A 24,779-nucleotide genomic window follows, 5' to 3' on the forward strand; every position below is an offset into this window, starting at 1 on the left:
CAGAAGAGCATGGAGCAGATGCCTAGCACTGGATGCTACAGTCCTATGAGCAAACCTCGGCAGGAGGGATGGAGGAACCTCATTCATGCTTCCTCAGACACCAGCTTGCTAGAGAGTGGAAGGTTTTCAGCCCTGAGCAGGACAAGAAAAACAGGGTGGCCCTGCATGCAAGGAGGAAGTGTGAGGTGAGCCCTGCAGACACAAGGACAAGGGCATCCTGTCTGGGTACCCAGAGCTCTTCTGCCCCACCAAAAGCATCTCAGCTCCAGCAGGGGCAATGAGATCAGCACGCTGCTTCTGCCCAAGGGGGCTGCCATCCGAGTTAGGCAGGACAAAGTAGGGCAGTGCCTAGCTTCTAGCTTCTCCCCACGATTTGTTCTTTATCTGTTCTTCCCCAGCATAAATGTAGGGGAAAATTTGTTTTCCTCATTATTTTAGGTATGCTTGATATTTCTTATACGCTTTTTCTGCTACCTGGAAAAATGTAACATAAATACTGAACGCTTTTAACTCTACTCTTAAGAACTATTATTCTACCCAGAGGGATGTTAAGTATGTTGAAGTTGATGACGTATGTTTTTAGGAACTTTATGTTAAAATAAAACCTAAAAGCACCACCATGAAACATTGAATCTGGATAAACAATTTTGAAGAGTGCACTGTCATGAGAATAGCGATGATTGCATATAATGGCGTTGGTAGTTGGTCTTTGTTCAGTATCTGCTGGTATGCTCTGTACTGATGTAGCTATACCAAGGGATGTGCTTTTCTACTGATTTAGTGGTTATCATAAAACAGGAATTATTTAGAAATAAGATGCTTTGTAGCAGAGTTATAGTTTCAGGGGAAAAATAATTATCTAATTTTCACACACTGGAGTTTGTCTACTTGTCCTTTAGTTGGATATGAGGCACCAAGGAGATATCTCTGTTCATTTTCTATTAAGTAAGTGCTCAAAAGGAGAGAAAACAACAATAACAACAACAAAACAGACCTAGTTTAATATGGGGTTCTTTCAATAAATGCATGCATGCTTGGAACTAACTATCAAGATCAACACTAGAGGTCAAGCTTTGAAAGTCCACCTTTGAAGTCACCTGCATATTTTGTTCTCTTATGGGAAAATCAGTATCTCTTTTTTTCTCTGAAGTAATTTTTCTGAATCTGTGCAAAAGTATGCATTTCTACTTGAAAAAGCTAAAACTGTATATCTTGACTGAAGTAACTGAAATCTCTTATTAGTGTTAACGTTCAACAATATTATTCTTCAGCTATTTTAGTTTATAGAATTACCATCTTGCAAAACTAGCTTCAAAGTGATTAATTTTCTTTAAGATTTTAGAATTACGTTGCATTTTTCATCCAGTGATGTCAAAATGCTAATAGATGCTGAGTAAGCCTCACAACACTGCTGTGAGGTAGGTGCACTGAAGTATTATCCCCCTTCTGCAGCTGAGGGAACTGAAGTCCAAGAAGGATCTCGTGACTTACCCAGAATCAGGGAGCTAATGCAATTGTCATGGTCAGTAGCAACTAAACCCAAGGTTTTTTCATTGGTCTGACCAGTGGGCTGTGTCACTTGGGCTACACATAAATAATGCAGTTTGTGAGATATGTTCATTACCCTACCACCAGAATAAGTGGAAACAATTTTGCTCTGTTTAGAACAAAGCAGAGTAATGGTCAAAGTTTCACCTTAGAACAAAATTCATAAAGACCTTCACATTTCCTACAGGAATGCTCACTGAGTTTTCAGTTTGCTTTACAAGAGCTTGACTGTACATACTATTTATATTTTGGTATTACTTGGCACAAAACCCTCTCTGTATTAACACTGTGGAATTAATCCTCAAAACAGAATGAATTCACATCAAGTTATTTAGGATTTTCAAATATTTCCACTAAGTATTCACACAAATCAATCTCTACAGGAAACCTCACAAAAATATAAATTGTTGATTTTTTTTTTCTTTTAAAAAACCCAAAACCTAAAAACACACAAACCATTATCCCAGTAAGTTCTCTCAGTGAATAATGCAAGTGAATTGCTTGTTTTGTCCTTATGCTGATGTATTCTTATACAGACATATAAACAGGATACTGTCTCGAGGTACTTTCTGCTCATCCCTGATGAGATAGTACTTTGCAACAGGATGATCCTGCCCAAAGTTCCACCCGAAATGGGACAACCAAATATAGCTCCTACGTTTCTCCTAAGGTAAATAGGTGTTTCAGGAAGACAGAAAAGTGGGAAGGTTATACAGAGCGTTCTTCATACCTCTTAACACCTTATGGCTAGAAAGTTTTACATTATAACAAATTTGTACAGTAGAAAACAGGACATAAAAATACTTCCAGAAAGTGGCTTTAAAAGTATTATAAATAGTAAGTTTGGCTAATCATTCAATTACTGGTTTGGGGAACAATTATAAGCATTCTTATTCCCCGTTATTCACAGTAAATTTAGTGTGCTTGCAGCCTAATGAATAGCATGTACACATGCAAAACCTGTCGTAGCAGAATTATATGACAAGAGAAGGATCAGTTAGTCAAACAATCAAGCCAGTTTTATCTCCTCCAAAAACCTCTTGGAATCCTTCCTGATTCTATGGGTCCCGTTATGGCATTCCTTTTCTGTACAACCACACCCTCAAACAATTATTCACTTTTTTTTTGCCACATCCTGCAAAAAATGTTTTTGCCTAAGCCCTGCCTATGTGATGCTAACAAATAGAAAAGTCCAAGAAAGCAGCAACACAAAACTCTCAGACTTTCTACAACTGGGAAAACAATTATTTTCCTTCTTTTATGCTATGGCTTGTTTAACGTTCCTTTGTCTTGTCATACAATAGGAATAGTATTTTTGTTGTGGGTGAGTGCTTCTAATCAGTGGCCCCACAATTATTTAACCTCTGCAAAACCCATTTATCACATATAGTCCTTGTGAATGTTATATCGTGTCAAAAGAATACTGCTTCATTTCACCTGACCATGATATAGGGTCTGTGTAAACAATCAGCAGAACCTGCAACTGTGGTTCTGTTGTGAACACTATCAGTAATGCTTATATGCGTGTACATATATATATGTAAGCTTACATATATATGTATGTATACAAATTCACCATAGTCCTGTAAATACCTGTTGCACGTGTGTGCATACACAGGAGAAATGTTACATTCCGTTAATGGTAAGGCATACTATTAGGTTATAGATAGGCAATATTGGCAATTATTTTAGCTTTTATCTCGATGTGTTGTGTTGCTCTTGATCGTGTGCTGTCAGAGGATCTTTAAGGATGAGGGGGACGGGAAGAGGCCACTTGGAAGGTTTATTGCACACGGCGGCAGTAGTAGCCCAAAACTTTGCACTTCTCACACAGGTGCTGGGGATGTTCTTTGCTCTGGTCAGAAACGTCCAGGCCGTCCGGCTTTTCCAGGGGTCTCTGCAGAGAAGGGTGGGAACAAAAACTGATTCAAGGTTTTGTCGCTGCTGTTAATCTTTACTGCATATGCTAAACATACTTCTGTGCTCAAGCGAGCATTCTCCTTGCAGTTACAAAAGTCCTGCTGTCCTGAATAGACAACATTTTTTCAACTCTTTACTTCATAGTGGCATGAAGTGGCCTCACAGTGTTCGATGCTGATCTTCATAAAGGTGGAGTTTACCTTGCTGTAGGTAAACTAATGAAAGCCTGAATGAGGAGTACATTTATGTGGTTACACAGCAGTTTATTCCCTTGGTTCCAGTAACGCAGATCCCAAAATCATTAACACCTCAAGCATGGGAATGCCATTGGCAAGAATGCCAGAAGGGGTTAACATCACTAAGATTAGCTGCTGCTACAAGAAAATTGTCTTACAATTGCATAGATATCACATAGGTTAGCAAGGTCTCAATCTCATATTTATGAGGCTGATGCTTTTTTTTTTTTTTAAGTGGAGCAGCTGCAAAACTATTAATAAAAACCAAACAAAACAACAACAGTGAAGAACGTGAAGCACAACCCCTGTTCTGAACCTGACTGATTATTTGGATATCTTGTTTAAGAACACTTGTGCAATCACAGGACTGGCAGTATATTGAACTAAACAAGGGAACCAAGCTGCTTTGATTTTAGTAATCCTCGTGCTTTAATTTTCCATGACATGTAAGAAGTTTTGCCATCTCTTTGAAAATGTTAAATATTGCAGTAGGGAAATTGCTGTTTGGAAAATCTGATCGACAGAGGTGATATAGAGCTTTGAGGCAGAACGTTAACGCTAATGCACACAGTTTGTTTCAAACAAACAAAACACTGTAACATAATTTTTCAGCTTTCTCGGAATGTACCTGGAAAATGATTTAAATTCTCAATACCTTGGTGTGAAATCTGAAAACGAGCCATAAGCTTCTCACTGTTCTCACAGGGATAGTAGACTACTGCTTACCTTTCTTGGAACAAGGAAAGGATGAAAAAAAAATTACAAAATTATGGCCATTTATCCTTCCACACCTTCCCAAAATACAACAGACCTGACTTCATCCTTAAAACCTTAAAGTAAGCCTGGTTGTCTACGTTTCCTGGATATTTATTTTTAAATTGTGCATTTCAAAGCCACCCATCTGAGTCTCAGTGAATAGGAAGTATTGAGCCTTCTGAAGCTTTTTCTAATCTCTCTCACAATGTTACATTTGTAAGAGCTGCTCGCTCTCTATGGAATGGAAGGGATTCCCAGCGTTCAGTGGTTACAATGAGCCAAAATGTACTCCGTTCCTAAAAAAGAATGTCTGCAACTTCTTGCTGAGATCAGTTGTATTGGATTATAAGTGCAACACTTGTTTATTATGTTTGCATAGCTAGTAGAAAGAATCTATGGGAGCAATTCCATAGTGATTGCCAATGGCTTGTTACCAGGTCAGGATTCCTACCCACGGCGTGTTGCCTAAATTTTTCTTTGTCATGGGATAGAGGCTGTGTGACTTTCTGAGTTTAAACTTGTTAACAGTTTAATTGTAGGTTGCTTTTCCTTTATTGGATAAGGGATGCTTTGGCCTGTATTGGTTGTGGATGAGGAAAGAAGATTATGGATCAGAACTGGCAATCTTGGTTTTGAGCCTGCAATTCAAAGACTGGTGCATTTTGGGCTTCTGCCACAACAGAGACAAGTTGAATAAGCTTATTGGGCCAGAAAAACTGCCTTTATGCCTCTTCTACAGCCTATTCCACCAACATCTGCCCATAAATCTTCTTCAACAGTTTGCATTACATAAATCTCCCTCAAAGATGATGCCCAGGTTTATGAGCTCCAAGTTTTAATTTATTCTCGTCAACTGAAAATTTTAGAGCTCTGAAATGCTGCACTTAAAACAGGCTATTTGACTCAGCTCTGATTGCTTCTACATGCTAGCTGTGTACTGATTAAAGAGAAAAAAAATATAGCAGTTATCATGTTTATTGATATAAGCCAGATTTTTTTAATACACATGGCCTTGGGAATCATTTTTCCTGGAAATAGTGCAAAGGACATTGGGAATGTCTTGAAGCGCCAAGAGTTTTTGGACTGTTTTCAGAAACAATAGCTCTCCGTGGTTTGCTTTCCCCCTGCGTTGATTGAGCTCAGCTTTTTGGCCCGCAAAGCATTTCGATTTCAGAGATGTTATTGTTACCAGCGTGTTACGACACAGAGGCTGGGGAGAGAGGGGTTAGAAGGCAGGAAACCGGGTTTCCAAGGGCTGGCTGGAAGGAGCTGAGCTGGGCCCAGGCTCTGCTTCTGCTGAGGGCTGAAGCCTCAAAATGGTGGTGGGTTTGCACAGTTTGTGCCTAAAATGAAGTCCCATTTTATCTCTGCGTGTTTCTTGTAAGGCAAAAATTCCTGCAAGCGCTGTGGGAAGCAGCTGTTCTCCTATTCTCACTGTTAATGTTCTAACCTTGTGGAGGCCTTTGAGTTGTAACCTTACAGGCTTGAAACATTAATGCTACGCTAAAAAGGCAGGACGTCAGATAGCTGAAGAGCTGCATGTGATGATGCTAGATTTCATTGGTACAGGCAGCTGAGGCTGACCCAGGGCCACTCTCACTAGTTTTGGTGGGGTAGAAACAGAAGGTGGAGAGGAAACTACTGACCAGAAGGGTGCTGAAGGTTAGAAGTAGAAGATCCACATAGCTGAGGAGCCTGTGGGAGGATCTAATCCTCCAGCTCTATGCTGTTGGGATCCCAACAGCAGGAAGACTCACTCGGTCTCAGGGCCTGGGAAAGGGGACAGGCTGCCTGGCTGAAGGAACAATTTCTTTCCTTAGAATGCAGCCTCTGAAAGAGCAGAAAATCCTGCTATGTTTTTCTGGGAAAGGTATTCTTTCTTCTCTTAAAGGGAGAATTTAATAGTTTTTCTTTCTTTCTTCTTCTTTTTTTCAATGCAAGCATACAGGATTTGAGAGTCTGCTTTCTTTAAATACTATGGGGAAGGGCATTTCTCAATTTCTTGAGCTTGTGCATCTTTTTCTTAAGCATTTTTTAGTAGCTGATGGCTGGAAATGACCTTATGCAGCTCCACCACAAAGGCATTTGGTGGCAGTGACTAAAGCCGTTGCCCAAGGCAAATAAAACTGAACTAGATTTAAATCAAGATAGCAATCCCTGTCCTGCAAATTAACTTTAGACTGTTAACTATTGCTTCCCCAGTCTACATGTACTGACCGAACTCTCCATTCCATAAAAACTTTTTTTTTAAAATAAAGAACAGAATATTCTCAAAATAACTCACATGTACAAAGTCTCAGATATTAGTGGAAATGTCATAATTTCCCTCACATCCTTGAGGGAAATTACTCTTAGTGGAAGCAAAATGGGTGCTTCTATTTCTATTTAGAAGTTTGATTTTTTTTTCTTTAAGTTCTATTTTTTCTGCTTTAGAGTGGAACAACTTGATTGTACCACTGGTAGACAAGAAAAACAAGTATAAGTGAATTTCTGGACTCGTGACACCAGGCCTTAATGGAGCACGAGATGAGTAGATGACAAGTTAGATATGTGTGTAAGAACTGATTCTACAGCTACAGCTGGCAGGATACTGATAAAGGGTAACAATCTTCAAGTGCCTTAGCTCCTATGCTTCTCTCAAGGAACAGACACTATCAAGAATGTGTAAATTTTTAATACACTAAAAGATTACGTGCTGGGGAAAAAGGATTAAAAGCCATGTGTGTTCTTGAGCAGCTCTGCTCTCTTGCCTGGATGACGTGAACAGGTACCCTATCAAAGCCTTCAGGTGTGGCTGTGAAACAAAAAGGCAGAGATGAGAAGGCTGCAGATCTGTGGCATGAAGGTGTGAGAGCAGGCAGCCTCTCTCAGCAGCACACCTCTAGAACAGGCCAGCTAGGAATGAAAGGGAGACCCTGAGTTGAACAGCAAAAATCTCTCTCAGATTCAGAGAAGCAGCAGTCTGGAGTGACCTGCTTTCCCACTGCTGGGGCACACAAGGGTGGAAATGTAATGATTCCCCTCCAGCTGCTGGGGAGGGATTAAATCCAAATAGGAGAGATCATACTTGCAGTCCTGAATATGTTCATTAGTGTGTTGGGCTTCAGAGTGATCAGAGCCATTCCTCCCCAAGCTGAGTGAAGAGAAACTGCACCTGGATGAGGGAATTATGATGGAATCACTGCATTGCCTGTAGAAGTAATCGCTTGGATAACATGAAGAATGTATTTACATACCAAATTATTTTCAGTGCAGCGATAAATTCCTGACAGCTGGAAGTAAGTCATGTCCAAGAGGACAAGTCAGTCACCAGATGGCTAGTTCTACACCAGTGCAACAGCTGTCATCACAAACAGCCCTGGAGTCAGCCATGAAGTCAGAGGAGAAGTCTTGATAAGAGGCCAGCCAGGAAGCAGCCACAGGCACAGATGCTGCTGCTAGAGCGGTCAGGGGAAGAAAATGAAAATTCAGAGCTTGGCGTCTGGGCTGTTACAATGCCAAGAACACTGGTGAAAGACTAAAAGGACTGGCTCCATGCTGGAGCAGTATAAGAAGGAGCACAAACAACTATAGAATGCAAATTTATTGAAATAATAAGAGGTAGAATTAAGTTCCATCTGAGGCTTCTTTTTATGTTTAATGGTAGATAATGTGACTAGGCAGGAAACCTCTTTTGAAAGAGCAATCCAGTAACTTGGTCTGGGCAGTTCTTTGCTCTCCTGTTTCTCAGCAACACTTGAACTCAAGTTCTTGGGAATTCCTGTAAGTATTCCCAACAGGAACTTAGTCATGAAAACAAAAATGCATGCAGTTTTCTTGGAGAAGTTGGAGCAGTTTTGGAGCTCAGGTATGAAAGCCACATGATTTTTCCACTCTGAAAGAGTTGGGAGTAAGGCAAGACATGCCAGTCAGGCTCTTGCATTATTACTTATTATGCATGCTCTGCCATCCCTCTCAAATGCAGAGATTTAGAGCTGTATTTATAGAGCACTCTGAAGTATATACACAGCTGTAAAATTGCTGAGAACACTTTTCCTGCCCCAGAGAGATTAAAAGCTCATTCTTACAGATAGGGCATGTGGAATAAGAACACAGAGTTGAGAGACTTTCCTTGTGGGGAACTGGCACAGGCTCTTTTCACTCCAGGAAAAAGCCTCCGGGAACCAAGAGCAGGTGGCAGGGAAGTGTTGCTGCTCTCATCTCCAGGGGCCTCTAGCAAAAGGTATGCATAGGTAATCAAGATTTTAGCATAGCTGTAGAAGCCATTCACAGATCCAGCATATGTTCTTGAATGGCTACTCCACAGCTATCTAGTGAAGATTATTGTCTGCAGTACTGTGATACTATTGCTTGAGCCAGCTAAATGGAACTTAGGCTCAAACCATCCCTTGTGAATACAATGTAGACGAGCCCTAACAGGACTGTGAAGTCCACAGATGGATGAAAGCGTCTGGGTAAAATGAAATAAAGAGATGAAGATGATGACTTGAGAAAAGGGCAAGCCTGGGAATTGATTGAACTTCCAATTCACAGCAGCATATATCAAGCAATCAATGTAAAAATTTCAATTTTTTTTCTCCTAAATCGGACAGAAGAATCCTAATCTTCAATATTCAGGGGTGACATTAAAAAAAAACCCACAATGCTGGCCGTTGTGGTGTTCAGTAGCTGTTACTGAATTCTGTTTCTGAATACTGCATTCTGTTACTGAATAGACTCTACGGGTATTGGACTACTGGATGAGAGAGTAAGGGGACTTAACTGCTGCTCATTTGGCAATACTGGAGGATGAGAAATTATCCTTGCAGATGGTTGTTGTGTCTTCTCCTAGATCCATACCTTCCTGTGAGCACTCTCTGCTTCCTAGGATGATGTGTGAAATGGAGAATGTAGATCTTACCTGATGTGAGTTCTTATGACAGAATCATTGTGCCAACCTTTTCTAGGCAATATACATATATGAAAATGGAGATGCTGTAATATGCCCTCACCAGGGAAATGTGATAACTGAATATTTTTAGACATGGTCTGAACTGTTTGCAGGTAGGTAATTTGTGTAATTCTGAAGGCTCTTGTAACTGAGCATAAGGTTAGTTAGAGTTGAGGAAGTAACAATGATTAGCATCTGCTGACAAAATGACCTCTTCTAATAATGTTAAAGATATTATTGTGACCTAACAGATGGAGAAAAAGAAAAAAAGCACAAGTTGTTTACCAAATTGTAGGGTAAGGAGTTAGAAAAAGATGTTGAGTTAAAACACATTGCAGAGGGGGTATATTGACCAGATTCTTTTGGAGAAGAAACATTTTATTCTGCTAGAAGACATACTGTCTGAAGTAGAATGGAGGTTAAACTTCTGTCTGGCCAGTTCATCTGGATTTTGTTAATTTAAATTTAGAAAAACATTTGCATCCACTTACGAATTACTTGTACTATTATCACATCATGTAGTATGGTAAATGCAGTGAAAATACATTACAAAACAGCAATATTAATTTATTTCTTGAATGGAGTTTTATCTGTATAGGTACTGAGTGTAAAAAAAAAAAAGCTTATAGGGAAAGACAGAATCTTTATAATGATAAGCTGAAAAAGATATGCAATGGAAGATCCAGATGAGTGGAAGTACTATGTCCTTATAATATAGTCATTAAGAGCACAGAATTAACTAAGAAATTCCATTGATGCCTTGAGAGGGGAAAAGAAGTGTTTGTTTATAAATTCATAGGAACTCTGTTCATGAATGAGAACTCTCCTTTGGTAGATGTCAACAGAGTAATGAAAATGATGAAAAAGCAAGAAATGTATACAGCAAATGCTAAGGGAGTGTAGATAGTTCATTATAACTACAAACAAATCTTACATCCACAATATGTGTCTGTGCTTTAACATTCAAACTCAAAACACTGGACTTCTTAATTGGAACAATCAATCACTATGCTTTTATAAAATACATAGAATTAGCATAAAGGCGCTGCTGATTGAGTTCAGTGTATTTTAAAAAAGGGGCAGAACAACACCCCACAGACACATATTGAGATATGTTTAGAGTCCAGTGTGGGGCTGGATGCAGCCTAAGTTAGCTCTCATTTTCTAGTGGCTCTGTCCATGAACTTGTACTTTCTTTACTGTCTGGCTATAGATGGTATGTTTAGTTAGAAGTACAAGGCACTGGAAGAATGAAAAAGAATAGAATGAATAGTAATATTAAAACTGAGATATGGAATTAGAGAGAGGTAAGGCAAGATGAGAACGAACAGAATGAGAAACCTTTCTATCTGAAAGTTTGGATTTAGTGGAAAAAGCACCAGTGACTGACTGCATGTTCTTTACATCTGGGAGCCTAGCTGAAATGAATAGGCCAGACTTGAAGATCTCACCTAACACCAGCACCCACTAATCAGACATAGACATGTGGATTATGGTTTTAGGGGATGATGTGGTGATGGAAGTCAGCTGTGTAAACCTGCGGTGCACGTGCTGTGATTGTTCATATACATAGTTCTAAGGAAGAAGCACTGTGGACTCTTCCACACAGTCTTTTATGTCAGCACTATGCATATCACAGACTCCTCCATCCTTGCCATGAGGGGCAGCTCACCCCAAGGGACTGCTCGCAAACCTTCTTTACTACACAATGTTCTTACTCCCCAGTATACAATATCTCTTGTGGATGGGATACTTCTTGAACAAGTTCTTGTGACTCTTTGAACACTAACAAAAATGATGGAGGTTATTTAGAAGAACAAAGTAAATATTTATAAACTTGAATTGTAAATCAGTGGTCTTGTAATTTCTCTCACCGTCAAGACTCTACTTCCACACGTGATAAATGCTCAGCTTGGATTTCAGTGCAGTTGTCTAAGCAAGGTGTCTAAACAGGAGCAAGAAATCAGAGACTTCTGAAGCTTTAAACTAGTGTCTCATCACTTTGTTTACGTTTCTAAATATAACCTCTTGTTGTCAGATTTGGAATTAGTAGTGTTAACCTAGAAACATGGGGAATGGATCACATCATCTGAACTACCGGCAGAAACAGTGATATTCACTGACTTGGGCATTCATTAGTTCATCCTACAGCAGAAATAGTCCCATGATATTTAAATGAACAAATAACCCCACAAAAAACTGTCATCTCATAGTGAATTAGGTGGGTCAAGGCTAAAGCAAGTCTTCTGCCACAAATGTGTCAGGTTTCAAAAACTCTGATTTATATAGCTTCAAGGAGATGTTTTAGCTGAATATAGGAATGTAGAATTACCATAGAAACTGAGCCAAATCTCACCCTTAGAATTAGATGAATATGCACATGTATAAAAAGAAGAAATACAGTTGATTAAATTTTCCTGGATAGGATAATCTTAATAAGCTTGTTTCTCCACTGTGACTTGTTGCAATGAATTTAAGTACTTCTGTCTTCTCATCATAACATAATAACAATATTACTCAGAATTTTTTTATTTTTTTTTATTAACACACTTCTCCCCAAAATCACATGAAATGGTATGAAGTGTTCCTTATGAGCCCATGGAAAGTTTTTCTTATTTTACAGGCACTTAGCTAGCTAATGAGACACCTAAGGCTCCCAATGGAATGTCCTTTTCATCTATTGCAAGTCCTTCCAAATAATCCATCTGTGCTTTGAGCACCTGTTATGAGTGGGCAGCAGGTAACTTGACCCATGCAGAGTTTTATTTATTGCTGAGATTCAGCTAGGATGAACTCCCTCTAGCAAATCATACCCCCAAATTCTTAAAATAATTCCCACTTACTTCATTCATAACAATTTACAGCAATATTGCAAAATCACACTTAATTTTTTCCATGATGCTTCTTGTATTTTCTCAGTATTAGTCATCTTGAAGAAAAGTGCTTTGTGGCTTAAGACAGATGCACTCACAGATGTCTCCCTTTTGACTATACTGAAATAGACAGCATTAAATCCTAAGTGTTGCTCCAATAGCTGTTGCAGTTGTAAAATCATTCCCTAGAAGAGAGCCTGCAATGGTCCCTTTCTGATTATGCAAAGCAAGTTTTCACAGAATCACAGAAATTTAAGGATTGGAAGGGACCTTATCAAGTCCAACCTCTGCTGCAAAGCAGGCCCTCTGCAGCAGGCTACACAGGCAGGTATCCAGGCAGGTCCTGAATATCTCCAAAAGAGGACAATCCACAACCTCTCTGGGCAGCCTGTTCCAGCACTCTGTCACCCTTACTGAGAAGAAGTTCCTTCACATATTGGTGAGGAACTTCCCATGCTCAAGTTTATGGCCATTTCCCATTGTCTTTTTCCCACAGTCTACTGAAAGAAGTTGGCCATGTCTCTTTGACTCCCACACTTAAGATATTTATAAACATTACTAAGATCACCTCCGAGTCTTCTTTTCTCAAGGCTGAACAGACCTAGTTTGCTCAGCCTTTCCTTGTATGGGAGATACTCTACGTGTTTTGTAGTATATACTGGCTAAAACAAATTTTTTTATATTTTTGTGGAGTTGTGGAAAATTACTTTCTGTGTGAAAATCCAACTTCAACAAAATCAGTCTGTAGCCTGGTTTGTTAGCAAAATGAGGAGTATGAGCTTAGTTGTTCTGAGCAGTTGATCTGTATCCCATTAACTACGACTGTATTAGATAATGGTTTGCAGCCACTTCTGACAGAGTACAAACAAGTCTTCCCATTGTAAATTACAAATATAGAGGGCTGGAAATGCAGGAGATTACTTCAAGGACCAAATGCAACTGCACTCCACAAGGGGCAGGAAGGAAGACTATGGTTTGCAGATACGGATTTCGTACTAGAGCTACTATTTATACTTGACTGTTTCAGCTTATTAAGAGGTTTTCTCTTGAAGTTCCTTGCTTGGTCACCATCAAGTACTGCAGAAAACAAGAAATGTCTTTTTACATGGGCTGTCTTGGTTTACTGTTTAACTCAGTTATTTACTGAGTAGGAGTCCTCAGTATTTCTTCTATTTTATTGATAGTACTACGTATTTACAAATATATAAATCCCCATCCAAGTCCAATCTTATTTAAATGGATGATAAAAAGAATTGTACTTTGGAAATGATTTGACTGACACCAGTGCAATAAAACAGCTAATTGGTATAAATATTAAGAGAGTTGTTAAGCGTCAGAAGGCCCATTGCTACTGCTGAACTTGTTTTCTCTATTATCTAATGTCTCCCTCTCAGATTATAAGGTTCCAAAATCTGTTTTATTATAAAGATAAGTAAAGTTTTTGTTTTGGAAGTATTTCTACTGACACAGTGTTCAAATTCTACAAAACTAGTAGTTCACTTCCCTGGGATTCTGAGATCAGCAGTTCACTTGTGAAAAATTGTGTTTTCTTTTTAATTATTATTTTAATTTTATTTTGTAGCATGCTGTAGTCCATGCCAAGTCCTGCTTAGGTCACAGCCACACATCACAAATTCAAGAGAATTCCAAGTTCCAAGACTGTATAACATCAGGTTAGTGCTTCTCCTACCTGTTTGTGAGGATAAACATTAATGTGGCACTTGATGCACTCCTGTCCCATGTTAGCCCAAGAGTTTCCGCTCATCCATTTTCTCTTGCATTTGGGGCACTTATATTCACCAAAGCAGCGTTTCTTGCCCTGGTATGGGGTCAGGCCTTCTCCCTTGGGACGAGCCTAAAAAAAACCCAAAAAATTAGTAGCAATGAGTGATCAACACACTTTCAAGGAAGTTTAGTAACAAAAGGTCTTTGTATAGGGAACTGTGAGCAAAAGATACTGGAGATAGGCAGCACGAAGGTCATACTTTAATGAATAGTTCATATGTTGGCGTTCAAGTTTAAGTTCAAAGAGGTACTTCTGAGACGTATACAAAAATTCAAGAATGCTTGCAACACTTCTGGCGCTGAACTCAGCATTTAGAATTTTTGTGCACTTTTTGCAATGAATATTTTTAATATGAATTTCATCGTAATCAAATCTTATATTGAATAAGTATTGTTATGATTACATATAGCATTTGGAGAAGTAGCTCAGTAGGCTTTTGCAGCTGGGTCCTTGTCTCTTCCCCAAGGGAAGCTTTCAAGTAAGTAAGAATTACATGGCCTCTACATATTGAAATGCAGGTGATAACAGTAATGTGTGGCTGTGGATGTCAACTGAGTTTGAATATGAAGGGAAGACATTATTTTGATTAAAGGAAATCATTAATTTCATGAACTTCATTAGCATTTCTGCTCATTGTAAACAGTGTTTCACTGATCTTCTGTTTTGAAGGAAACAGGAAAGGATTTCCAAATGTAAGGAACTGCTGAGATATCAAAACATTGAATGTTGCCTAAAGAAAGCCTGTTTACCCAGGGAAGTTATTAGAGCAGGCAATGACCTCATGTAATAGCTTTTACTTCTTTGAAACAGTCAAATTATGTTGTATAGCAATATACGTAACATGCTAATACTTTAAAGTGATGATGAGTATTACATACAGCTGTCCTGAGATGAGCTGTGTGCATAAAGCTCTTTTCCCAGAAACTCTAGCAGATGTTGAAATGCTGCCTGCATATTCACTGTAATTTGTTTGTTGTTGCCTAGAGGGAGAGACTTCCCCTGTGCTGTGGCAGGATGGTACGATCACCTATCAAAGGATGCTTTGTTATTTGTTCATATGTCATGCTGCTGGGGCATTTTTTTTAAAGTTCCCAGATTAAGTTTACAAAAGTTAAATGGCCCGTCGTGCTGGGAAAGGGGTTGTTTTGTTTCAGGAGCTTGTACGATTTCTCAGTGTGTAGATCCAAATTACTTTCAATGTGAAAACACGGGTTGGAAAAGCAGGTGGTTGGCAGAAGACCTGAGCTTGGCAGGCACAGTGGGACTCCAGTTCCTGTGGCTGGTTGTGTTCACTGTTCTACCTCCGGTGTTGCGTGGGAACAGAGCATCATGCACTGAACCCTGCACCCTTGTCAATGGAGGACAAGCAGGGGGCACCCCAAACCTTCTCTGGCACTCCAGCTCTATTATTATTATTATTATTATTATTATTATTATTATTATTATTATTATTATTAGTGTCAGTGAACAGCATTTTCTGCATTTTTTGTGCTTATTCCTCATCATAATTATTCTTCAAAACATCAGACATGGTAGCACAAATTGGCAAACACTTCTAATAGTTTTTCATGACCTTATGTGCCACTGTAGTGTTCTGACTCATAGTGGAGGTGAAGCTGATGGTAAGACATGCATTTTCAGTAGTATTGCACAAAAATGTGCTCATTATACTGAGAAGCATTTGGACTTTCATGCCAAAATGAGTGCTGGCAGGCATCCAGGGTTTAATCCTCCAATCCATGATGTCCCTTGATAAAGATGGAAGATTGCAATTGAATGTAGGGCAGGAAAATGTCAGTTTATGGAGTCATCCTTATTCAGGTCACTTAATTTGGCACTCCTCTGAGGAATGTGTTGCACAGCTCACGTCAGAGTAAGCCACATGCTCTCATGGAACTGAATAGAAATCCTGTGTACAGAGAGTGTCCATGATTGTGAGATGCTTCCCCTCCTCCTGAAGCATCATGGATTGCTTTGTTTGTAGATTTGACTGAGGCTCTGCTATTGAACAGTTGTTTCAAGTTCTGTTTCGGCAACATGGTACTTAAACTCTTCCTGTGGTCAAAGCTGGGAAAGCAACCCCATTACCCCTTCTAAGCAGCAGTCTTTTCAGAAAAAGTACAGGTCACCGAGCATGTTATTGCCAAAAGCAATAGCACAGACTTTGGAGACAGAGCATGTCTGAGAAGTCCTACGCATGTTTATAAACAGTATTTGAACGTAACACTTCCACTGTAGTATGCGGTGCCAACCATAAACAGCATCAAAGCATCAGATTCCCCAGGTAATACATTAGCTAGCCATGCTCTGCAGGCAGGGCAGCTCTGAGGCAGCTGCCTGGAGCAGGCTGGGAAGGACAGGTTTCTGCAGCTGAGGCAGCTGTCTGCAGAGACAGAGCAGAGATGCTGTGCCCTCCCAAACTCATCACAGGGCACTGGGGGTGCTTGTCTGTGATGTCCTCTGTGTGTATAGCCAGGCTTGCCAGACGAGAAGTTACTTCTCTCACTTGCACAGTAAGTGGGAAGCAGAACCAGGAAAAGAAGTCAGGAGACAGAACTCCAGAGGTAATTTCCTGTTATAATTGCTTAACTAAACTTCTGATTTATTTTTACTTCAACTTTTCAGCTGTCACACCTTTCTCCTCATTCAGTGACTTTAATTAGTTTGCTGGCAAAACTTCAACATTCTCTGTAGGTGTTTCACTATTCTGTTTTATGGATGTTTATACTTTGCCCTAACACATTTTATTTTCTCATATCCTCAGTTTCCCAAATTGTGTTTGACAGGGAATTTGGATGCTCAAAGAAACAAACTCATTTTCTCTAGCAAGAAATGCCATTTGGAATCACTGAAAACAGTGAAAGCAACTCTCCAACTCCCTCCATCCTTCAGGTCCACACAAAACAGATGTGACAGTTTCTGGTAGAAGGCACAACCCGGATGATAAGCTAGTGGCCTGAGAGGTCTAGACCTGCGAGCTTTTCTTAGTGCCTGTGTCTTCACCAGCAGTGCAGCTGAATTGCACATATGGGAAAATGAAGGCAGTCTTGGGCTGGTCTCAGTGATGAGTCTAAAGGAGACTGTGTCTGCCCCTGAATTTGGGAAGCACGTAGATATTGCAAAAGCCCTTCTGAGGCCCTCTGTCCACAGCAGCCAGACAAATGGAAAGGTCTTGCCCTTGGATTCATTAGATAGAGATGCATCATCTCAATCTTCCAGACAAAAGGCCTGGAAAAATGATACCATCTTCATGGTACCTATATTTTTAATCTTCCTCCTTTCTTCAGCTAAGACCACAAATTGGCTATAATAAGATTTTAAAACTATTCAAGTTGAGCTTTTCTGTTGGTAACTGGCCAGCTGAACCAGCTAACACAACCTATTGGACTATGCATCCATGGAGGAATCTGCCAAATCACTTGGCAGTAATGGCCATAATAAAGGACTCTGCTTTCCCCAAACAATTCTCTCAAAGTATCAGTTTGCAGAGTCAGCAAAAAACAAAACAAAACAAAACCCTCCACATGTCCAGCTTAGAACTAGATTGGTTATAAACAACAGCTTGCAAAGATCTCCTTCAAAGTGAAATGCAGAGATTCTGTTTGTTAATACTCTTCTTTCCTTCATCTTCCCCTGGGTTTGTGTTGCACAGCTGAAAGGTATACAACACAGGAGGACGATGAAGTCAGCATGACACTGGTAGGTGGGTCCCCTTCCTAGAAGAACACTGTAAGGATCTGCTTATACGGATGCTTCAACAGAGCAGAAAAGCAAGAACAAAAAAACAATAGCTCAGTGTACTGCCTTCTCCCATGTGTTTTGCAGGAGTGGGAGGGCTGGAGCTGTATTTTGAAATGTGAGCTTTCTGACAGTCAATTTTAAGTCAGCAAAACTAGGAGACAGCGTTACTAAAGTTCTTATAGTGCTCACCTTTTACATTGCTCTGCCAACAATTTTGGGAAACAAAATGATGGTGGCACAGGATACCCCAAATTCTCAATCATAAAAGGAAAGTATGACGACTGATTTGACACGTGAAGTGTCTTGGCACCTCTCCTTCTGTAGAGCATTAGAAAAGTTGCTTCAGTACTCTGACCTTAACTTATCTCTGTGTAGGCTGTGTAGGGAATGAAGATACACTTGATTACAAGTAGAAGTCTTCAGCAGAAGTAATGGCAAAAAGAGACACAAAATGAATCTATCGATTAATCAGCATTATTCCTTTGTCTTTCCTGACCTCTGAAATAATTTAAATTTGAAATTCAGTGTGAAACCTGGACCAATGCAGAGGCTGTGTGTTCAGGAAATGAATTCCAATATATCTTCTATTGTTCTGCTTGCTGCCTATAATCCATTTTGCTGGTGTATGATACTGCTGGTGTGTGGCTCTGAAGACTTCTGAGGTATTTAATTGTTGTAGCTATATCTTTAATTGCTATGCACAATATAAGAATAAGATTTGAGAATACAGAAACCAAATTCATTCTTTATTTCGACCTTCTCAACCCTGGTATAATTTGGGTATTAGTGATATGATGAGAATTGGCAGGTTAAAGGGAGACTCTTCATTACAGCGTTACTATTAAAAGCTTCTATTTAATTAATGAAAAAAATAGCTTTTATTGAGTTTCTAGATATAACAGATAACTAAACTAAGGGTTTATGACAAACAAAATCATATCTCAGCAAGACATGACTGAAAAATAAACTTGCAAACTTGTTTGTATAACCTAACTGAGGAGGTTAGTATGTATTTTGACTAGGATTTTCCAAGGGGTTTGACATGTCACAAGGCCTGGGGCTACTTCATGTTCTGAGTGAGAGGCTGCTATATGGCTCCTGCCATCACTGGAAGAATCAGTTACTTAAACCAGTGCATTCATAGAAACAGGCTCAGTCTTTGCTGCAGTCAAAGTTCACCCGTTGCTGTCAATAATCTGATTTCTTTTCTTGTATGCATAACAGCTCTGCTCTCAAAATTTAATCAAGGCAGGAGATGGCTTTGTACTGAGGTTCCCAATAATAAAACAATTACAGACTGTCATCTGATAAAATTTGGAGGATTTTTTACCACTCCTTCTCTGGAGCAGCATGCTTACTGTCACTTTCCTGCTCACTGCCAGTGTGCTGAGCTGAGGAAAAGGAGATGGTGAGCTGCTGATGCCTGACCTCATAAAGAAACACAAAATTAGAAAGAGGTTCAGACTGCTTAGACTGTATGTCTCCCTGTTTGTTGCTCCAAGGGTCACCAAATATTGTGCTCTTGCTAATAGTCTATTTGGTCACCTTCACAGAGAACATTTTCACAGCTTAATGTGTATACTAGCATTTCTCCTTCCTTCATTTCACCTGCCTACCTGTATCTCTACTAAGCATAATTACATTCCTCTGCTTTTTTGGTTTTGATGCTTCTAGAATCATTTAGACTCCTCATATACCTAACACCTTCTCTCCAGACTGTTTCTCTGCCAGCTGAGAGAGACATGTTTAGATATTTTGATAATCTTTTCTGGCAATATTCCCTCTTCATTAATTATGTTTTTCTAGGATGTGGTTCCATGTAGTCAGTGTCTTTCTGTCAGGGTAGTGTTCAGAAATGCAGTTCTCCAGGAATAGAGCGTTAAAAGACTCAAGTTTGTGTAGTGCACAGACAAAAATAACATTCATTTTTATTTGACTTGAACAAGTATCTTACCACAAATACATTCATTCTCTAAGCCTTACTTTTCTGGGGAAACATTTAAGAGTATATCGATTAAGCTGTGTTGATGAACTTTTTACACGTATACTTTGAAACTGCAGGAAAACAATTTTACATATGTAATTTTAGTGTATGAGTATGTATCTTTTGCTAGCTTTGGAAAATCAGCGTTGTCAATATAGGATCGACTTTGATCTCACTCCTGCAATGATAAACCAAGGGTACGATTTGGCACTATGTGTTATTAACAACATACTCATTGATGATTAAAGCAGTAGGCATGATTCACACAGACATGCCAATCAGCATTTAAAAATCCAAGAAGCCGGGTTCACAAACATGTACATCAAAATCCAGTTATGCGGGTTTTTCAGAATGCTAGCAATGCTTTTGGACAAATCCTTTCTTCTGCTACCAAATGCTTAGTTGAGCTGATTATTGCAACCACACTTGGGCTGAAGATGCATAATACACTTTTATTTAAGTCATTTTGAAGCACAGTACCTGCAGACCTGACAAAAAATAGTTACTTATCTGATCTGTCAATTACCAAACACTGAATAATGTTGTGAATTTCGGGCTATGTAATCAGAATGTGCCTCGGGACTTCTTTTGTGAGGTGGAGGATTTCCCCAACTTTCTACGCTTTTTGCAACATTATATAATCACTTTGTATGTAGACTGCTCCAGAAGTAATGCCTCCTACTTATTCCATGGAAGCTACAGATAACAAAGAGCACAATGACACAAATTCTCAGCTATATAACACTATTTATCAACATAGTCACCACCATGAACTATGCGTGTTTTGCCAGACATGAACAAGAACCTCCATGCTGTGCTCAGAAAAATATGCCCCAGTGGAAATGTCTCCCTGTCACCATTGCAACTGCTGAAATGCACCTCCCGCCACCTTGCTGTGCCTGCACCCACAGTTTGGTCTCTGGAAATATTCAGCAAGCATCAATGAATGTCAGTGGGTGCCATTTATTCCACATGGAGGAATTCAGTAGCATACTTTTGCTTCTTATCTACTTCCATGTCAGATGGCATTCTGTCAGACTGCCCCTCTGCCGCCACCTGTCACATGGCAACAAAATAGAATATTGGTGGAGAGGTTTATCTTCTACTACCATACCACCAAGATGTGCCTCTTACATTGTGGGCCAATGTCATAAAATAGGAGGCATTATCTTTGTAGAAGCCCTTGTACTACATATGGTACTGGAGCATATCTAAGTGTTTATATAACATACTATGCAAACAATACTTTTGCTCAGTCTTTTTAGTAGAAGAAAGTTAGGGTTCATAGTTATTGCATATAAATATTACATATAGATGAATCCTCTTTTTGGAGTCTTAATAAAAAATAAATCTCCTGTTGCATTCATAATTCTAACTAACTGCAGAATTTTTTGCTAAATATTCACATGAATTTTATATGCTTTAGAATCTGAAACTCGGCTATAAGAACATATTATATACAGAGCAACAGGCAACTACAATGTGCTCAATGCATTTGGTAAAGACCTATGGATCTCAACTAACCCTACCCCAGTTTTCCACTGTGGAAAACTGCAGATAATTATCACTGTTAACTGTACTTCCAAGACTTATTTTAGCTGTGCATGCTACTCTTTGCTTGCTGAATGACTGAAAGATCTCCCAAACTGACTATCTGTACTTGCAGCCAATCACAGTTTTAATACAGTTTTTCCCTTAGGACCTTGAAAACAATGGAATTACTTGAGCATATAAATAGCTGCTCAGTGAATCTACTATTGAAAGTATTGCGTAACTAACCCAGATCCTAGAATTTCAAGAATAGTGAAAAAATAGATCTCTGGCTCTTGTGTGTATGAAGATAACAGTCAAAATGTGAACCAAATGTTAAAATACACAAGGAAGCAAACATACCAGAAAAAAATTCTCATAGGGAATTTTGTCCACTGTGAAAACTAGTTTTTTTCCAATGTATCAATGAAATAAAAAGTAAAGAATAAATAAGGGCTGATGGCTGGGGAATTAATAGTGCCTAAATGAAGCTGAGTCTCTGCTTTGTAATTTAAGTCTTGTATGTCGTATAGAAAATGGAATTTGCATATCAAATTAAGCATGTGGAAGAGTTAAAATTGCACTCACATGCTGGGATGCAATGAGGCACTTCTTTTCAGTGTTACAAGACTGCATTCTTCCAAACAGCTTGAGATAAAAGGAAGTGGTTGAAATCTCTCTTTCCCCTTCTCTGATACAAAATTGGCCACATTGAATTAATTATGAAGAAACTAGGAATGTATTCATTTTAATAGTTTCCTGATGTGTAGATTCTTTTGTCCCTCTTCCTCTGTTGCTTGAAAACATACAACAACAATATCCTCCTCCTCACTTCTTCTCTCCGCTTTCTCCTCTGCTAACATACTATGTTAAAAATGTTAGCATTTTTTTCAGTAGTTGAAAACAGAATTTTGGAGCAGTAAGAGTCACACCCTTGCTATGATCAGGCTTTACTTTTTCCATGCGTTTGTGTTCCTGTAGAAGCTGTTTAATTGGTCCACCTTGGATAGCTTCATGTGAGTTTTGGATTTCTCCCAAGGTTAATGTGACACAGCTGGGGCACTTCTCTAATGATGAGCTGACATGCCTAGAGATGACTATCTTCTGCCCTTTAAAAAGCAATAGGGTAGGCCTAGTGGCCCCTCTGCCTTTCCTCATAAGCTGTGGGACCCTTCCAGAGGCAAAACAGATGGGAAGACCTGTCACTGGAGGTAATTTTATTTTTATTTTTGGTAGGTGCTTTTGAAGCCCTGTTCAAAATGAGGAAGCTCTATGCTTTGTAAATGTTCTGAGATGTGCTTATGAAAAGCCTTTGCCTGAAGAGAATACTTGGACTGAATGATACTGTTGATATGTAGCTGTAGCTCTCCTTTAGATATTGTAGTGTTATTAATTGTCCACCTGAAGGAAATGGATGAACAGATTGTTCAGGATAGATTGGTTGCTACTACTTGGTAGAAGCAAACTTTTAGAAGAGGATCTGAATAGGTCATTTTTCTAATAATGTGGTGATCATGTTCAATTGCTTCCTGTTTCAGACTTAGCTGAGAATGAGACTTTTTCACATACAAATGCTTGCAGAATGAATGTTACCTTTACTCTCTGTACTGCTTGTGAAAACAGTGCAGGAAACTTAATTGAAGACTTGGCAACTTCCCTCCTTAGTTTCTTGGCAAACGTATTTAGTCCTTATTCTTTATGAAGTACTGTAGCCTAAACTCATAGTGGAGTGGCTTTACATAGCTTTGGTGTTAATTTACACGGGGGAGTAGGGATGGACCTGTTTAAGGAGTTAAGAGAACTGTATGTGCTGATGGGAGGTGGTTTCCTCTGCTCTTATAACTGTAAAATCTTGCTTTATGACTATCCACATCTTTTGGCGTCTTTATTTTGCAAATCTGGTAGTGTTGTGGCTTTCCTCTGTTGGTCTGTGAGGTAGTTGGGAGGGGCTTCAATACCACAGAGATCTTAAGGAGTAACCTCATCTTGGAAAACTGCAACCTTTTGCTGGTTCATTAGAAACAAAGTTAGCTAATCTCCAGGGATGTTAGGAGAGACGGCTGCTTTTTTCCTCTGAGGCAGAATGATTTGTAGAACTCAGATGACATTAATTATACTACATTATGGAGTTACAATAAATAATGAATTTATTTCAACTAGAAGCTTTGTCATCGTTCATAAATCTAAAAATAACATTAACTTTTTTCCAGTTTCCAAACAAAACTGTATCATCCCAAAACAGTACCTATTTTACTTCTAACAAATTTGTATCCCACGAAAATGCGAACACAATATGACAGATACTAAAATATCCTTTAGAGAAATTTTAAATAAGCATATCAAGTTCCTATCCAATTTCCCAAACAATCTGTGTCCTGAGCAGTGGCAGAAGGACAAGCAGTTCGCTCCTTGCAGGCTGGGCTGGGGTGTGCAGCGAAGGTATTATTATTACACTGGGAAAATAAATGAGGCAAAGAGGAGAACGAGAAGCAAAGAACATTTTAATTCTGTCTTCTTGAACAATGCACTATAAAATGAGACTAGTGGGTTTACCACTCAGGAAGCTGCTTACTTTGCTGTGGTTTGTCTTTACACTACTTTTTGCACCCTCTCAAGAGATAACACTTGTCTTTTCTTGTTCCCTTCATATGCGTATGAATCATAACAGCGATGGATTTATTTTAGTCTGAATTAGAAATGCTTTTGCTCCTGTAAAGTTTTTATCTCTTCAAAACAACTCTTGGAAAGCAGAGGAAATATTGTTAAGATGATAAGGACAAGTTTCAGTGGAAAGGATGTTTCTAGAAGAACTCTGCCTTCTTCCTTCCTCTTGCTCTGAAAGAGACAGGCTCTTTTTAACTACCCACCAAATCCTGAAGGATTTGGGACCTGATTCATGGCATATTCTGCACCTACATAAGAATGGGTATCGATGAAGTAAGAAAAATCCAGCAGGAGAGCTGGAGTCATGAGGAAAAGAATGCAGCCTTGTGGTTAAGGCATGAGCTTGGGCCTCTGTAAGCCTGGGTTTAATTTCTGGCTCAACTATAGACTCTGTGCAAGTTTGCAGACAAGTTACTTGATCTTCGTGCTTCAATTCTTCATCTAGAGTACAGACAGTACTAGCATAGTTCATGTTGTGAGAGCATAATTAATGTTTGTTGCTACAGTGGTGAACAGGAATCTGAATTGCACTAGTCTCATTTTGGGTTTAGAGCAAGGGTTGCCATAGGCCTGTTACCACTGAACCTGACCTTACATCCTGAGCCAATTCTTTTAAAAAAAGTTCTGCTCAACAGATGTTTTCTCTTTCATCTATTTTGTTTTCCCTACAACCAGCTTGGTTAACATATTCAGAAATGACATTTTCTGTTAACTCCAGGTGACATCTCCACTGATGCATCACTTTAAAAAGTACATAGAAACTACATGGTAAGGCAAGCTACTACAAGGATTTCTAGCTAGGAAACTGTTT

General features: G+C 39.2%; 1 protein-coding gene across 1 annotated transcript in view; it reads right to left on the bottom strand.

Moving 5' to 3' along the window:
• Positions 1-1,772: 1,772 nt before the first annotated feature.
• ZCCHC24 (zinc finger CCHC-type containing 24) overlaps positions 1,773-24,779 on the bottom strand; it is a 103,324-nt gene continuing 80,317 nt past the window's right edge. The window contains exons 3-4 of the mRNA XM_065746700.1: positions 13,954-14,118; positions 1,773-3,445 (exon numbers count right to left, since the gene is read on the bottom strand). Coding sequence (XP_065602772.1) covers positions 3,332-3,445; positions 13,954-14,118 — 279 coding nt within the window. The 3' untranslated portion in view covers positions 1,773-3,331. The remainder of the gene's footprint in view (positions 3,446-13,953; positions 14,119-24,779) is intronic.

The sequence above is a fragment of the Cyrtonyx montezumae genome, unplaced genomic scaffold, assembly GCF_038088225.1.
Source record: "Cyrtonyx montezumae isolate F1298 unplaced genomic scaffold, pur_monq_1.0 scaffold_4, whole genome shotgun sequence".
NCBI lineage: Eukaryota > Metazoa > Chordata > Aves > Galliformes > Odontophoridae > Cyrtonyx > Cyrtonyx montezumae.